The 17,470-nt window shown below is 42.4% G+C and overlaps 1 protein-coding gene across 3 annotated transcripts in view; it reads left to right on the top strand.

The window, feature by feature from the left end:
* Positions 1-2,790: 2,790 nt before the first annotated feature.
* Positions 2,791-17,470, top strand: part of klhdc10 (kelch domain containing 10) — a 60,717-nt gene continuing 46,037 nt past the window's right edge. For 2 of the 3 annotated variants that reach the window (XM_063073012.1, XM_063073011.1), the window contains exon 1: positions 2,791-3,053. In XM_063073012.1, coding sequence (XP_062929082.1) covers positions 2,987-3,053 — 67 coding nt within the window. In that variant the 5' untranslated portion in view covers positions 2,791-2,986. The remainder of the gene's footprint in view (positions 3,054-17,470) is intronic. The other variant, XM_063073013.1, reaches the window with a different exon arrangement.

Below are 17,470 nucleotides of genomic sequence, written 5' to 3'. Positions count from 1 at the left end.
CATAGCCCTCTATTTTTCTAAGCTCTATGTAGCCATCCAGGAGTCTCCTAAAAGACCCTATTGTATCTGCCTCCACCACTGCCGCCAGCAGCCCATTCCACGCACTCACCACTCTCTGCGTAAAAAAACTTACCCGACATCTCCCCGTACCTACTTCCAAGCACCTTAAAACTCTGCCCGCTCATGCTAGCCATTTCAGCCCTAGGAAAAAGCCTCTGACTATCCACACAATCAATGCCTCTTATATTCTTGTTCACCTCTATCAGGTCACCTCTCATCCTCCATCGCTCCAAGGAGAAAAGGCTGAGTTCACTCAACCTATTCTCATAAGGCATGCTCCCCAATCCAGGCAGCATCCTTGTAAATCTCCTCTGCACCCTTTGTTTCCATGTCCTTCCTGTAGCGAGGTGACCAGAATTGAGCACAGTACTCCAAGTGGGGTCTGACCAGGGTCCTATATAGCTGTAACATTACCTCTCGGCTCTTTAACTCAATCCCACTATTGATGAAGGCCAATGCACTGTATGCCTTCTTAACCACAGAGTCAACCTGCGCAGCTGCTTTGAGCGTCCTATGGACTCGTACCCCAAGATTCCTCTGATCCTCCACACTGCCAAGAGTCTTACCACTAATGCTATATTCTGCAATCATATTTGACCTACCTCACACTTACCACTAATGCTATATTCTGCAATCATATTTGAACCACCTCACACTTATCTGGGTTGAACTCCATCTGCCACTTCTCAGCCCAGTTTTGCATCCTATCAATGTCCCGCTGTAACCTCTGACAGCCCTCCACACTATCCACAACACCCCAACACCCCCGACCTTTGTGTCATCAGCAAATTTACTAATCCATCCCTCCACTTGTTCATCCAGGTCATTTATAAAAATCATGAAGAGAAGGGGTCCCAGAACAGATCCCTGAGGCACACCACTGGTCACCGGCCTCCATGCAGAATATGACCCGTCTACAACCACTCTTTGCCTTCTGTGGGCAAGCCAGTTCTGGATCCACAAAGCAAGGTCCCTTTGGATCCCATGCCTCCTTACTTTCTCAATAAACCTTGCACGGGGTACCTCATCAAATGCTTTGCTGAAATCCATATACACTACATCTACGGCGCTTCCTTCATCAATATGTTTAGTCACAGCTTCAAAAAATTCAATCAGGCTTGTGAGGCACGACCTGCATTTGACATAGCTATGCTGACTATTCCTAATCTTATTATGCCTCTCCAAATGTTCATAAATCCTGCCTCTCAGGATCTTCTCCATCAACTAACCAACCACTGAAGTAAGACTCACTGGCCCATAATTTCCTGGGCTATCTCTACTCCCCTTCTTGGATAAGGGAACAACATCCGCAACCCTCCAATCCTCCAGAACCTCTCCCATCCTCATTGATGATGCAAGGATTATTGCCAGAGACTCAGCAATCTCCTCCCTCACTTCCCACAGTAGCCTGGGGTATATCTCGTACGGTCCTGGTGACTTATCCAACTTGATCATTGGTTTGAACACAATTAATGACACTGGTCCTGCACAGACCCCTGGATTGGAGAATCCCAAAGTACCATCACTATTTGTTGGAATTTTTTTTTCCAATTTCAATCCTAAATGGCTTGCATATTATTTTAAAACTGTGTCCCTTAGTTTCTCCCTAGTTCTGGACTCTTAATGGGGGGGGGGCGGAGGGGAAATATCTGTCCTTTTGAGCCATCTGAAACATGCTATTTCAATGAAGTCACTTCCCATTCTTTGAGTTGACTTTGTGTGACCAATCTGCCATCCCAGAAACCCATCTGATAAAGCTTCAACTCACTCCTGCCACTGTAACTATATCCTTTTTAGCCAAGCAAACCAAATTTTACATAGAACATAGACTAGTACAGCACTGGGACAGGCTACAGTGTTGTGTTGAACCAATTAAATTAGTAATCAAATGGCCAACTATCTTCTGCTTACACAATGTTCATATCCTACATTCATCTGCCTATCGAAACTTCTCCTAATGTACAGAATCTGCCTCTACCTCCACCTAGGCAGCCACCACTTTTTGTGTAAACAAAACCTTGCCCCTTACATCTACTTTAAAATCACCCCCTCATCTCAAATACATGCCCTCTGGCATTAGACATTTCAACCCAGGGAAAAAGATGCCCTCTGTCGGTTCTATCTATGCTTCTCGTAATCTTATAAACCTCTGTCAGATCTTCCCGCAGCCTCCAGCTCTCTAGGGAATACAAGTTTGTCGAACCTCTCGTTATATCACATGCCCTCTAATCCTGGTAAACCCCTTCTGCACCCTCTCCAAAGCCTCGACATCCAGTTTCATAAAGACCCTTTATCATCGTAGTAAGAAATGGTGTTGTGGGAGATCAGATGTGATTTTTATTAAGTGGGGGGAGGCGTGAGGGTCTGTATGAGTAATTTATAAGGAACCCCTGTATACCTTTGTACTTAACCCTTTATGAATAAAGGCAATTTTACCATCAAACTGGCTGCTCCGCCGCACGTTAATCTCAGTACCTTTCATGCCAATCACGCTTCATGTTTAATTGACTTGGTTTGGAGCTCGTTCACCAGGAACGGCTCATCTTTAACTCAAGGACAAAGCCGAACGACGATATCGGTGTCAGATCGCATTGCCTGGCCCTTGGACGGCGACAGAGAGAGACAGCTTGGAGCTCGATTGGCAATGCCTAAACTGGTTCACCTCATAATAAAGCGGTTGGCCATTGGGCGAGCCATTGGAGCGTGGGTTGTTGATTGGCTGCGGTCACTGTCTGTTTGTGTTGTGAGTGGCGAGCGGGATGTTGGCTGCCAAGCTGCGGCCTTTTATAGTCGGCGGTGAGATGCTGCCTTATTTACGTTCATGTAGTTTAGTTTGATTGTTAGGTGGCTGCAGGAAAAGTGTGGTGTGGGGGCCAAGCTTAGCCCGTGTGTCGGGTCGCTTGGCGGCTGCGGCCACTCGGCGGGGATGTCGGAGCCAACTCTTCTCAATCAGTTCGTCAAGGTAACGGGGAGGCTGCAGGCCGGGTCACCAGGTCAGTGTGCACCAACACAGCCCTGCCGACCAAAGCACAACACTATCCTCATAAATAATCCACAACGTGCAGGCGAACCCCACATTGACAAAGTTAGGATACCCTTGGTGTCTTTAGTCTATTAGATTTTCATGTTATATGGTTCATCCCCGTCAATACAACACACCCTGGGCTGTTACAAATGTCTGTAGCTAGTATTCCCATCGTAACAAGCCTTTAATCTGGCTCTGGTGAATACAATACAACCCCATCCACATATAACCAAGTTAATCATAAACGTGTGGTTATAAATACCAATATAAAGATAATTTGCAAAGTAATAATAACCGACTTGAGGATGTTTTTCATCCACAAGCCGGTTGTTTATTTTCGTGTGGGCATTAGATTCATTATGTCCATATATATAAATTGAGAATGTATAAATAATATCTGCAACTGGTCCAGTTCTTGTTGGAAGGTATCAGTGATTAATGTACCTAAGCACGTATGTTACGTACTTGGAACTATTCTGCTAATCTTGATGTTCTTGTAAGAGGAACTTTGGTCGCATGCCGTCATGGGTTCAGAATGTGGATCTGATAATGGTGGACGGAAGAGATCCTGCAGATGCTGGAAATCCAGAGCAACACGCACAAAATGCTGGAGGAACTGCGGAGGTCAGGCAGTATCAATGGAAAGGAATAAACAGGACTGATGAAGGGTCTTGGCCTGCAATGTCAACTGTTTATTCATTTCCATTGACGCTGCTTGCCTGCTGGAGTTCACCCTCATTACTCCAGTAGGAGTTCCACCAGCATTTTGTGTGTGTTGCTGTAGTAATGGAGGTCTGTCAAGCTGATGGCTGGGCACAGTGTTGATACAAGGGCATGTAGAGGTAACTATTTAAAAATGAAATGTTGGCGACATCCAGATCAGGTAGCATCCATCAAGGGAAAAGTAGTTCAGGTAAAAGCCAACCTGAAATGGGCAAGGTTAGATCTTTAAATCTTTAAATGTTTTACATTGTTATGAATGGAGAGAGGTGGCAAGAGCAAAAGGAATGGTTGTTACAAGTTGAAGATTGAGAGAGTAAATGATAAAATGTACCATGGTTTCTTAGTACTAGTTAAAATATAAACCTGCATGGATAGTGATCCATGCTCCAATGCTTCACGCAAAGGAGGATAAACAGCTTTTTAGGACTGAAGTGACAAGTCTCTGGGTCCTGATGCACTTCTTCCTAAGATCGTAAAAGACTAGGGAGATGCATTGGTTTTGATCTTCTAGGATTCTGTTGACTGGGAATGGTTCAATTAGATTGGTCACTCGCAAATGTAACAACTTGATTTGAGAAGGGAGGAGATAAGAAACAGAATTCACACATTAATTAATTTTACATGCAGTTCTCAAGATGAGATGTAATGCAGATATAGCAAGTAAATAGGAAAGCTGAGAATGTGGTTATGAGAGGAATTGAAGACAAGTGGTTAGATATGCATCAGCTAGATTGGGAACACATCTGGGGTGCAGTGTACAGTATTGATTAATTAAGGAGAATTAAATACGTTGAATGCAATTCAGAGAACATTTACCAAGCTAATTCTAGGCATGTACATGTTATTTTGAAGGAAGGTTGCACAAGCTCGCCTTCTATCTGCTAGAGTTTGAGGACTTGATTGAAATGTAAGGTCCTGAGGAGTCTTGGTAAGTTGGGTGTGGAAAAATATTTTCTTTTGTGGGTAAATCTAAACCCTGTGGTCACTATTTTAAAATAAGGAATTTCTCACTTAAAATAAATGAGGCACAATTTTTCCTGGGGGTGGTGCATTTCTGGAATTCTGTTCCTCAGGGCAGTGAAAGTAGTTTTTGAATATTTTGAATAGAAAGTTAATTTCCTGATGAGCAGGTATCTGGGAGAAGTGGAATTGTAGGTTTCCTTTTCAAATCGGATAAATAATTGCTGACTAGAAGGGCAAGTTCAAAGGGCTTTGCATCTTCTCAAAAATTCAATCCTTTATTTGAGGGGGAAGAGATACAAAGTATGCAGAGCATGGTGTGTGGGGGAAATAGAAGTCTTGAGAAACTGGAAGGCTGTTATGTTTCGTTACTCCAAAGCATAAAAGTAATTGAAAGAAAGCCATGGAGCTGGGAATGAACTTGTCTACTCTTAGTTTCATTTTTACTTCAGTGAGGGGCACACATACGATGTACGCCATTCACGTACTTTTACATATAACCCGTAATGAATTATTTAAACAAAGAATACTTAAACAATATATTTATAATATCACTCAAATACTACTGAGATATTAAATACACAACACCCCTCCCTGCTTAGTTATAAACTCCATTCAGGCCTAAGTAGTTAGTCATTGTGGAAGATTTCTTACTCTTGCATGGGAACATCTTTACTGACAAGGGTGAGGGGTCACAAGGAGAGACTTGTGGCTGCGGAAGCAGACTCGGGTTCTGGGGCCTCCTCCATGTTGCTTGTAGGAGTTGATTTTGGGTCTGCAGGAAGTGGTTCTGACAGCTCTGGAGACCTTTCCTCTGGACGTGTTGACATCTGAACCTGGCGTGGCTAGCTGCCCAGATCAAGTCAACGCTTTCATTTTGACCACACCTAGATGACCAGCATGTAGCTCCTCCAGCACTTCAGCTCTCAGCTTGGATGGTACAACAACTTTCAATCTCCATGTAAGGCAATTCTCATCAAGGGCAAGTTCATCCTGGTGCTAGTGAAAATGACAAAACTGGAATTTCTGTTGTGGGATATTTTCTGGTTTCCCTTTGGATCATCTCTGCAGTTATAAGGAGAATAGAGCAAGAGCAGTGTTCTCTTTTGTAATTTTTTTTTCAGGTATTTCCTTTTCTAAGGATAAGTAGGACAATCCGTCAGTATTTCCATGAATAGTTCTGCTTTTAAATTTGATCTTGTAATTGTGTCCTCCAAGAAACAGAGCCCATCTCTGCATTTGTGCTACTGCTGTCAATGGAACACGCTTCTCTGGATTGAAAATGAACACGAGTGGTTGATGATCAGTAATGAGGGTGAACTCTCTCCCATACAGATACGGGTTACCCCGCCATCCGAAGGTAGAGCATTCCTATGAAACGGTTCGTAAGCCAGAATGTCGTAAAGTGAAGAAGCAATTACCATTTATTTACATGGGAAAAATTTGTGAGCGTTCTCAGACCCAAAAATGACTACCAAATAATACCAAATAGCAGATAAAACCTAAAATAACAGTAACATATAGTAAAAGCAGGAATGATATGATAAGTACACAGCCTATATAAAGTAGAAATACTTCTCTACAATCATTACTGCACTGTTCTCCATAGCGAAAATCTCAAGCGCTCTTGGCAAAAACACAGCGCAAGTGCTCTCGGCAGATACACTCTCTCCAGTAACCTTTAAGCTCTGAAGCTGCCAAATCATACCAAATAACACATAAAAATACACAGCCGATATAAAATAGAAATAATGTATGTACAGTGTAGTATCACTTACCGGAATTGGGAAGACATCGAGCACACTGATGATGGTGTGTTACGCTGAGTCGTTGGAGGTTGGGGGGGTGGGGTGCAGTGGTCCCCAGCCTCCAGGCCGCTGACCGATACTGGTCTGCGAAGCATGCAGGGGTGCAGGGGTACAGCGGTAGCCAGGAGGCACACAACACATCTTTAAGAAAAAAGCTGAAATAAACAAGCTAATTAATTATGTGCCGAGTGGCACCTAATTAATTAGCTTGTTTATTTCAGCTCTTTTCTTAAAGATGTGCTGGGTGTCTCCTGGCTACTGCTGCATTCTCTGCGAATTGCTATCTGTCCGCAGCCCGGGGGTTGGGGTGGTGGGACACTGGGATGTCATCTGTTTCCATCAGGGAGGCAGGTCATCTTCTATGTCTGCCTGCCTCGATGTGGAAGGTCGAGGTTCGTCGTCTGCTGTGGCTGATGTGGAAGGCTTGAAAAACGACAGTATGCTTGACTGCTAGCCTCGCGCATTTTTCTATCATACAGTTCTTTGTAAGCGCTCAGACCATCCTGCAAATATGCCCTAAACCGACGTACCCTTTCAAAATTAAAGTCGTACTTTATCATTGCAGTGAAAATCTCACGCAGTTGCTTCACGTTCAGTTCCTGGACGACTTCACTTTTGGTCCGTCCGCTACTGCATTCAGTTTCGATTGTTATCCTTTCCCCTTTCAATTGCATCAGCTCTTCATCTATCCGTTCTTGGTCATGGGATGCCAAAACCTCTTCAACATCATCTTCGTCAACTTCCACAAACCAAACTCACGTTGTCCTTACTTCGTTCACCATGATCGAAACGCTTAATTATGTCTAGTTTTACGCTAAGTGTAACACCCTTACGAGCTCTTTCAGGCTTTTCCAATACCTTAGAACTCATCTTGCAAACGGCTGCTCACAGGCACGTGTTTAAGCAATGCTGGTGAGAATGCCGTTCCGAATCCGGAGGGGAGTGGCTGCTTGGGGTACGCGCTGCCTTTTCTCGTAACAGTGAAAACACCTTCTGTTAGCGAAAACAGGGAACTAATGTAGGTCTTTCGTAACAGCGAGGTTTTGTAAAGCGAACGTTCGAAAAGCAGGGGACACCTGTACTGGTAAACATTTTATACCCCAAACTAGGCTTCTCTGTCAATCTGTGCATAATTTTTCTCTGCAGTGGTATGGGAGCGTGGTGCAAAGGCTATGGGGCGTTCACTTCCATCACTCATAATATGTGGGCACGTGGCCAAGTGGTTAAGGCTTTGGACTAGCTACCTGAAGGTCATGGGTTCGAGCCCCAGCCAAGGGAACTTGTTGTGTCCTTGAGCAAGGCACTTAATCACACATTGCTCTGCGATGACACCGGTGCCAAGCTGTATGGGTCCTAATGCCCTTCCCTTGGACAACATTGGTGTCGTGGAGAGGGGAGACTTGCAGCATGGGCAACTGCTGGTCTTCCATACAACCTTGCCCAGGCCTGCGCCCTGGAGAGTGAAGACTTTCCAAGCGCAGATCCATAGTCTCGCAAGACTAATGGATGCCTTTTTTTAAATATGTGACATGACTACATCTATACCATGAGGTGAGGCATCACAGGCAAGCTTCACTGGACAATGTGGATCATAATGTGTGAGTACATCACCATTTCCTCTGTCTTGTGGAAAGCTACCTGACACTGCTTTGTCCATTGCCATTTCTTCCCGATCTGTAGTAATGAGTAGAGCACAGTAGCCAGGTTTGACAGGAACCTGTTATAGTAATTGACAAATCCTAAAATGGACCGTAACTGTAATACGTCCTTTGGCCTTGGGGCATCCACCACTGCTTGAGTTTTCTCAACACACTTGTGGTAATCCTTGTGCGTCGATGGTGTGATCACAGTAAGCGATGCATGGTTTAAAGAATTCACACTTGTTGTGTCGTGCTTTGAGCCCATAATCTTCTAAGCAACACACACAAAATGCTGGAGGAACTCAGCAGGCCAGGCAGCATATATGGAAAAAAAAAGTACAGTCAACGTTTCGGGTCAAAACCCTTCGGCAGGACTTGTTCTAATTTTTTAACATTGTCTTGAGATTTTGGAGATGTTGCTTGTCATCCTTATTGGTAACAGTGATCTCAGCCAGGTAACAAAAGTGACTGGCAGCCTTGTAGCACCTGATCCATAGCTTTTTGCCAGAGGAAGGTGCAGATGCTGCTCCAAAAATAAGCTGTGTGTGTTTATGGTGAGAAACACTTTGAACTCTTCTTCCAATCTTCCAGGTAGGCCTCAGCTAGGTCTAAGAAAAACATAGAACCAGGAATAAACTTGTGTACACTTAGTTTTGTTTTTACTCTAGTGAGGTGTGCACATATGACTTAATGGCATGATTGTGCATGCCCTTCACATACTTTTACAAATAACCTGTAATGAATTATTGAAACAAACAAGTATGCTTAATCAAACAATATTACTCAAATATTAAATATAGAACAGTGGATAAGTTGACCAGGTGCAGTTATAGCTTTGAAACTTTCAATGGTTGAAAGTAATGGCATGTAAGCTGTAGTCAGTATGAAAGAAAGTATTTCTAATAACTCTTCCAGTGGTTACTAAGGTAAGGAAGTTCACCACAATCAACTATTTAAACTGATTTTGAAAATGTTTTAAATTTGGAATGCAAGTCTGGTGAGGCCAGGGTGATGGGAGTATATGTAAAAGAGCAATATTGAATAGTGCAGGAAAAGGTCCTTGGGATCATTAAATGTATGTTTGCTCTGCAAAAGGCGATCAAATTTGACCCATTCAACAGCATTATTTTCCTTGAGTTGAGTTCAGTTTCTTTTTAGTTTTTCAAAAAAAACATTTGTTTCTTCCTGCTTTTATTTTAGATTAATATACTAAGTTTTGACTAACATGCTGGTAGTAGTTTATTCTCTCTGCCAACATCCTGTATAATTTTGAATGCCTTTTACATGCATTTTATGTAAACAATGAAATTATGCAATAGTGTTGTGGTCGCTAGGTGAGAGAACAGAGCACCACTTTTGAGATTTGAGAGACATGGAATTATTCCTGTGTAATGGGACTAGCTAACTGAACAACAGTGTATTCTACTCACTATGTGCAGGCCAAATAAAGCAAAATTTGCTTTAGAAATTGCCTTTATGGGTCTCATACAAATAAGCTAATAACATGCAATTCCTTGATTTGCAATGTGTTCTTAGGTTTATACTCTTCATAATTGTCATTGTTTCTGACAGATTAGCATTTAGGATTTCAGAAATGAGAATAAACTTAATACTTGTACATTTCTCTATTGTTGATAATATAAACAGTTTTGAGCTGGGGTACTTTTTGTCCAGTTCATGTTTATTCTACAATCTGTGGAAATGCAACTACTATGCTCCTTTTTGGTATGTAGTTTCTTTCTGTTTTTGTGAAGTGTTTTGGGATGTTCAGGCTTGTGTTTAAAAATGTTGTGAGTGGGAATCCATCATGGAAAGGACATGAGAAAATAGAATTTACATGTTGCCTTGTATTCAAACCATTCTAACACAAGAACTAAGTTAACTTGAATTATATGGAAAACTTAATTAAGAGAAGAAATGTTATTGGATGTAATATCTTTTGCACTTGGGTTACAAATGAATTTGTTTGGGAGATTATTCCAGGAGTTGGTATGTTTATCTGGGACAAGTTATATTCTTGGATTGTAACCCATGTGATGGTATAATATTTAGAATCGGGTTTAGTATCACCAGCGTATGTCGTGAAATTTGTTGTTGTGCAACAATGGTATATTACAATACATATATACAGGTTTCCCCCGCCATCCCAAAGGTAGAGCGTTCCTATGAAACGGTTCGTAAGTCGGAATGTCGTAAAGCGAAGAAGCAATTGTCATTTATTTCTATGGGAAAAATTCGTGAGCGTTCGCAGACCCAAAAATAACCCACCAAATCATGGCAAATAACAGATAAAACTGAAAATAACAGTAACAAATAGTAAAAGCAGGAATGATGTGATAAATACGCAGCCTATATAAAGTAGAAATACTTCTCTACAATCATTGCCACACTGTTCTCCGTAGCGAAAATCTAAAGCGCTCTTGGTAAAAACACGGCGCAAGCGCTCTCGGCAGATACACTCTCTCCAGTAACCCTTAAGCTGTGAAGCTGCCAAATCATACCAAATAACACATAAAAATACACAGCCTGTATAAAGTAGAAATAATGTATGTACAGTGTAGTATCACTTACGGGAATCAGGAAGACATCGAGCACACTGATGATGGTGTGTTAGGCTGAGTCGTCGGAGGTTGGTGGGGTGCAGTGATCCCTAGCCTCCAGGCCGCCGACCGATACTGCTGCAGGGGTACAGCAGTGGCTGGGAGGCACCCAGCACATCTTTAAGGAAAAAGCTGAAATAAACAAGGCTTGAAAAATGACAGTATGCTTGACTGCTTAGCCTCGCGCATTTTTCTATCATACAGTTCTTTGTAAGCACTCAAACCATCCTGCAAATATGCCCTAAACCGATGTACCCTTTCAAAATTAAAGTTGTACTTTATCATTGCAGCGAAAATCTCATGCAGTTGCTTCACGTTCAGTTCCTGGAAGACTTCACTTTCGGTCTATTCGCTACTGCGTTCGGTTCAATTGTTATCTTCCTTTTCCAATTGCATCAGCTCTTCATCTATCAGTTCTTGGTGATGGGATGCCAAAACCTCTTCAACATCATCTTCGTCAACTTCCACAAACCAAACTCACTTTTTCCTTACTTCGTTCACCACGATCAAAACACTTAATTATGTCTAGTTTTACGCTAAGTGTAACACCCTTACGAGCTCTTTCAGGGTTTTCCAATACCTTAGAACTCATCTTGCAAACGGCTGCTCACAGGCACGTATTTAAGCAATGCCGTTCTGAATCCGGGGGAGAGTGGCTGCTCGGGGCGCGCGCTGCTTTTTTTCGCGCGCTGCCTTTTTTCGTAACAGTGAAAACACATTCTGTTAGCGAAAACAGGGAACTACTGTAGGTCTTTTGTAACAGCGAGGTTTTGTAAAGTGAACGTTCGAAAAGCGCGGGACACCGTGTGTGTGTGTATGTACATATGTATATATTCACATACATATACACAATATATTTGTATTATAAATATTATATAATATTTAAATAAGTAAGGAGGTAGTGTTCATGGGTTCAGTGTCCATTCAGATATCTGATGGCAGAGGGGAAGAAGCTGTTCCTGGACCATTGAGTGTGTGCCTTCAGGTTCCTGTACCTACTCCCTGATGATAGCATTGAGAAGAGGGCATGTGTTGGTGGTGGGAGTCTTTGATGAATACCACCTTTTTTGAGGCATCATTCCTCAATACTGGGGAGGCCGGTGCCCATGATGGAGTTGACTGAGTTCACGACTTTCTGCAGCTTCTTTCGATCCTGTGCAGTGTCTCTCCCCACCCCTATACCACAAGGTGAGACAGCCAGTTTGTTTGAATGCTCCCCATGGTACACCTGTAGAAATTTGCAAGTGTCTTTGATGACATACCAGATTTCCTCTAACTTCTAATGAAATATAGCTACTGTCATGCCTCCTTTGTCGTTGCATGGATGAATTGGGTCCAGAATAGATCCTCGGAGATGTTGACACCCAGGAACTTGAAATTGCTCCCCCTCTCCATGAGGACTGGTGTGTGTTGTTAAACATTTCTTAAATATTTGTAACAGTGACCTCCTTTGCCCCAATAGTTCCATTCATATTTGTTCTGATTTACCATGAGTTAACAAACTAAAGTGAAGTTACTGAGCACTGACAAGTGTATTGATGATCCATTAAATGAGGCTGTAGGGGCCATTACAGAACAACTGAACTAATCATTTACTGATCAGTCTCCTTTACTGAAGAACGCTGCTGACAGAGAATGCAAAACTGGCATTTTGCACTGTTAGAATAGACTAATTAAGTGTATGTGAACTGGGAAGGGGTGTGGGAATGCTGATAGGGGAGGGGAGAAAGAATGCCTTGTGAAAGCTTTGTAATAGTACTTCTGTTAATACAGAAATACTGAAAGCTGCTGTCAAATGCTTCTAGTACCAAAACGGGAAAGTATTTCTGGGGAAATATGGGTCACTTTACAGCCAAAAGCATACAGTGGATGAAGTCAAAATATCAGCAAGTAGGCAGCTGTTTCAGGGAATGTGATTGAAGCACAAGCTGTACTAATCAGACGCAACAGTTGTTAATATGCTGACTAAAGCGCCATTTATTCTAACAAATAAAGATCTAATTTATTCAGGAATAGTCTTCAAGCACCTCCCACTCTCATATCCATCTCAGTTTCCAGCTGGTTTCAGTGAAAGATCTTAAGTAAAAAGGACTTGCCGATTTAATAACACTATCTCAGTAAAAGGCATGATATTGTTGTAAGTATATAATCATAATATAATTGCATACCTATGTTCTGCATTCAATCTGCTTTCTGATTGAGTCCTACATTGCTGCAGAGTAAATAATTCTGCAAGATCAATGCTTTATCACTCCAACTTTTTTCTCTCTTTCTCCTCCCATGCTAGTTTACAATAAAGTAATAGATACTTTCAAAGTTTTTTTGTCTGTAACTATTCAAAACTAAGTGCTTAGACTCCAGCCCATCAATCATGCACAAATAGGACCTGAATTAGCAGTTCAAAGTTTTCAATTTTTAAAAATAAATTGTTTGCAGATACTAACAGTATTTGAAAAAAGATAATTTTTTTCACTGCCATTGCAGTAGGTGACTTTTCATTCTTAATGACTTCAAAATCATATTCTTTCATCCTGATGTACCTCTGGATGCCAGCTTCATTTCAAGTACAAACAAGACAAATGGTGTACCTTTCATTGCTAAATATGGCTACATGGTAGAACCTATCAATCTCCGCTTTTGCTTGCCAAACCTGCTACTGCGCATCTGATATCATGCCAGTATGCAAAGAAGCACCCCTCTTGGAGGTGATTATCTCAAACTGCCTATCCTCAACTTCTTACAACTTTGCCAACTATTCCTTCCCCATATTTTTTGCCAACATTGAGATTGCCTTTGAAACTTCTTGTTTGAAGCATTTCTTGATTATGTCAGCCACAAACAGACAACCTATGATGTTATCCACATCTACCCTATTTCTTTTTCGCTATTTTCACTTTCTATAAGTCTTCAAGCTAATCATCAACAGGCAATCAGTCATTTTCCAAAAAAAATTTTCCAACTTTGTTTAGTAATTTGGGGAAATCAGCAGTGTAGGTAAGGGGGGAGAAAAGACAATTGATGCTGTACATGTTGGCCTTCAATATGGCCTGCCATGATTAACTAAACAATAAGAGTTTTTGATATTGGGAGTTATATAATCATATGTAGGTAGTGATGATGATTTTAATGGAGAGAGGAAGTGGTGGAAATAATATAGACCATAAGACGTACCAGAATTAGGCCATTTGGCCCATTGAGTCTGCTCCGCCATTCAATCATGGCTGATCCTTTTTTCCCCTCAGTCGCACTCCTCAGCCTTCTCCCCATGACCTTTGATGCCATGACCTAGCAAGCTCTGTCTTAAATGCACCCAACAACCTCGCCTTCACAGCTGCATGTGTGAACAAATTCCACAAATTCACCACCCTCTGGCTAAAGAAATTTCTCTGCATCTGTTTTAAATGGACACCCCTTTATCTTGAGGTTTTGCCCTCTTGTCTAGACTCACCCCACCATGGAAGCATTCTTTCCACATCTACTCTGTCTAGGCCTTTCTACATTTGAAAGGTTTCAATGAGATACCCCCCATCCTTATAAATTGCACTGAGTACAGACCCAGAGCCATCAAACATTCCTCGTATGATAACCCTTTCATTCCCGGAATCATCCTTGTGAACCTCCTCTGAACCCTCTCCAATGCTAGCACATCTTTTCTTAGATGGGTAACCCAGAACTGTTCACAATACTCAAGGTGAGGACTCACCAGTGCCTTATAAAGCCTCAGCATCACATCCCTGCTCTTGTATTCTAGACCTCTTGAAATGAATGCTAACGAATCTAGATGAGTATGCTGCAGTTGTTACCGACTTCTTTAAAACCTGTGTGGATGAGTGTGTGCCTACAAACATTTGCTGTACATTCCCAAACCAAAACAGTGGATGAACCAGGAGGTACATCGTCTGCTGAAGGCTAGATCTGCGGGAGTCAAGTCTGGCGACCCAGGTCTGTACCAGAAAACCAGGTATGATTTGCGAGGGCTATTTCAAGGGCAAAGAGACAATGTTGAAGGAGGTTGGCGTTGACATTGGATGCATGACAACTCTGGCAGGGTTTGCAAGACATTGCTTCCTACATAGCAAAGCCCAATAACGTGAATGGCAGCGACGCTTCACTACCAGATAAGCTCAGCGCCTTCTATGTCCGCTTTGAAAGAGAGAATATAACTACAGCTGTGAAGATCCCTGCTGCACCCGGTGACCCTGTGATCTCTGTATCGGAAGCTAACATTAGGCTGTCTTTAAAGAGAGTGAACCTTCGCAAGGTGGAAGGCCCTGACACAGTACCTGGTAAGGCTCTGAAAACTTGTGCCAACCAACTGACAGGTGTATTCAAAGACATTTTCAACCTCTCACTGCTATGGGCAGAAGTTCCCACTTGCTTCAAAAAGTTAACAATTATACCAGTACCTTAGAAGAATAATGTGAGCTGCCCTAATGACGATTACTCACATTGACAGTGATGAAATGTTTTGAAAGGTTGGTCATGACTAGACTGAACGCTTGCTTCAGCAAGGACCTGGACCCACTGCAATTTGCCTATTGCCGCGAGAGGTCAGTGGCAGACGCAATCTCCTTGGCTCTCCACTCAGCCTGAGACCACCTGGATAATAGAAACACCTATGTCATGGTGCTGTTCATCGACTATAGCTCAGCACTTAACACCATCATTCCCGCAATCCTGATTGATAAGTTACAGAACCTGGGCCTCTGTACTTGGATCCTCGACATCCTAACTGAAAGAGCACAATCTGTGTGGATTGGTGATGATATCTCCTCCTCGCTGACGGTCAACACTGGTGCACCTCAGGCGTATGTGCTTAGCCCACTGTTCTACTCTCTCTATGCCCATGACTCTGTGGCAAGGCATAGCTCAAATACCATCTATAAATTTGCTGATGATACAACCATTGTTGGTAGAATCTCAGATGGTGATGAGAGGGTATACAGGAGTGAGATATGCCAACTGGTGGAGTGGTGTCGCAGCAACAACCTGGCACTCAGTGTCAGTAACATGAAAGAGCTGATTGTGGACTTCAGGAAGGGTAAAATGAAGGAACAGATACCAGTCATCTCTCTCAGAAGTGGAGAGAGTGAGCAGTTTTAAGTTCTTGGGTGTCAAGATCTCTGAGGATCTAACATGGTCCCAACATATTGATGTAGTTATAAAGAAGGCAAGACAGCAACTGTACTTCATTAGGAGTTTGAAGAGATTTGGAATGTCAACAAAAACACTCAAAAACTTCTATAGATGTACCACGGAGAGCATTCTGACAGGCTGCATCACTGTCTGGTATGGAGGGGGGCTATTGCACAGGACTGAGAGAAGCTGCAGAGGGTCGTAAATTTAGTTGGCCCCATCTTGGGTACTAGTCTACAAAGTACCTAGGATATCTTCAAAGAGCAGCATCCATTATTAAGGACCCCAGCACCCAGGGCATTCCCTTTTCTCACTATCACCATCAGGTAGGAGGTACAAAGCCCTAAACGCACACACTCAGAGTTTCAGGAACAGCTTCTTCCCCTCTGCCATCTGATTCCTAAATGGACATTGAACCCGTGTTCAATATACATATACTGTAATTGATTCATTTATTATTTTTTATCTTTTATATTATGTATTGCATTCAACTGTTGCTGCAAAGTTAACAAATTTCATGACACGTGCCGGTGATATTACACCTGATTCTGATGCATTGCATTTGCCTCCCTCACCACTGACTCTACTTGCAAGTTAACCTTTAGGGTGTTCCGCACAAAGACTCCCAAGTACCTTTGCATCTCAGATTCTTGGATTTTTTCCCCTTTTAGAAAATAGTCTGCACGTTTATTTCTTCTACCAAAGCTCATGACCATGCATTTTCTAAAATTGTATTTCATTTGCCACTTTCTTGCCCATTCTCCTAATCTAAGTCCTTCTGCACCCTATCTGTCTCCGCAACACTACGTGCCCCTCTGCCAATCTTTGTATCATCTGCAAACTTGGCAATAAGGCCACCTATTCCATCACCCAAATCATTGACATACAGCATAAAAAGAAGTGGTCTCAACGCCGACTCCTGCCATCCAGCATTGGCAGCCATCCAGAAAAGGATCTTTTTATTCCCACTTTGCTGCCTCCTACCAATCAGCCAATGCCAGTAACTTCCTTGTAATACCATGGGCTTTTAACTTGTTAAGTAGACTCGTGTGTGGCACCCTGTCAGAAGTCTTCTGAAAGTCCAAATATATAACATTCACTGCATCCTCTTTATCTATCCTACATGTAACCTCCTCAAAGAATTCTAACAGGTTCGCCAGGCAAGATTTTCCCTTAAGGAAACCATACTGACTTTATCCTATTTTGTCCTGTGTCACCAACTACTCCATAGCCTCATCTTTAACAATTGACCCTACTAACATCTTCCCAACCTTTGAGATCAGGCTAACTGGTCTATAATTTCCTTTCTGGTGCCTTCCTCCTTTCTTAAAGAATGGAGTGACATTTGCAATTTTCCTGTCCTCTGGCACCATGCCAGAGTCCAGTGATTTTTGAAAGATCATTGCTAATGCCACCACATTCTCTATTGCTACCTCTTTCAGAACCTTAGGGTGCAATTCATCTGGTCTGGATGACTTGTGTACCCTTAGGTCTTTCAGCTTTTTGAGTACCTTTTCC

Source organism: Mobula hypostoma, chromosome 20 (assembly GCF_963921235.1).
Source record: "Mobula hypostoma chromosome 20, sMobHyp1.1, whole genome shotgun sequence".
NCBI lineage: Eukaryota > Metazoa > Chordata > Chondrichthyes > Myliobatiformes > Myliobatidae > Mobula > Mobula hypostoma.
The sequence above is the reverse complement of the archived record's forward strand: the minus strand, read 5'-3'. Positions and strand labels throughout refer to the sequence as shown.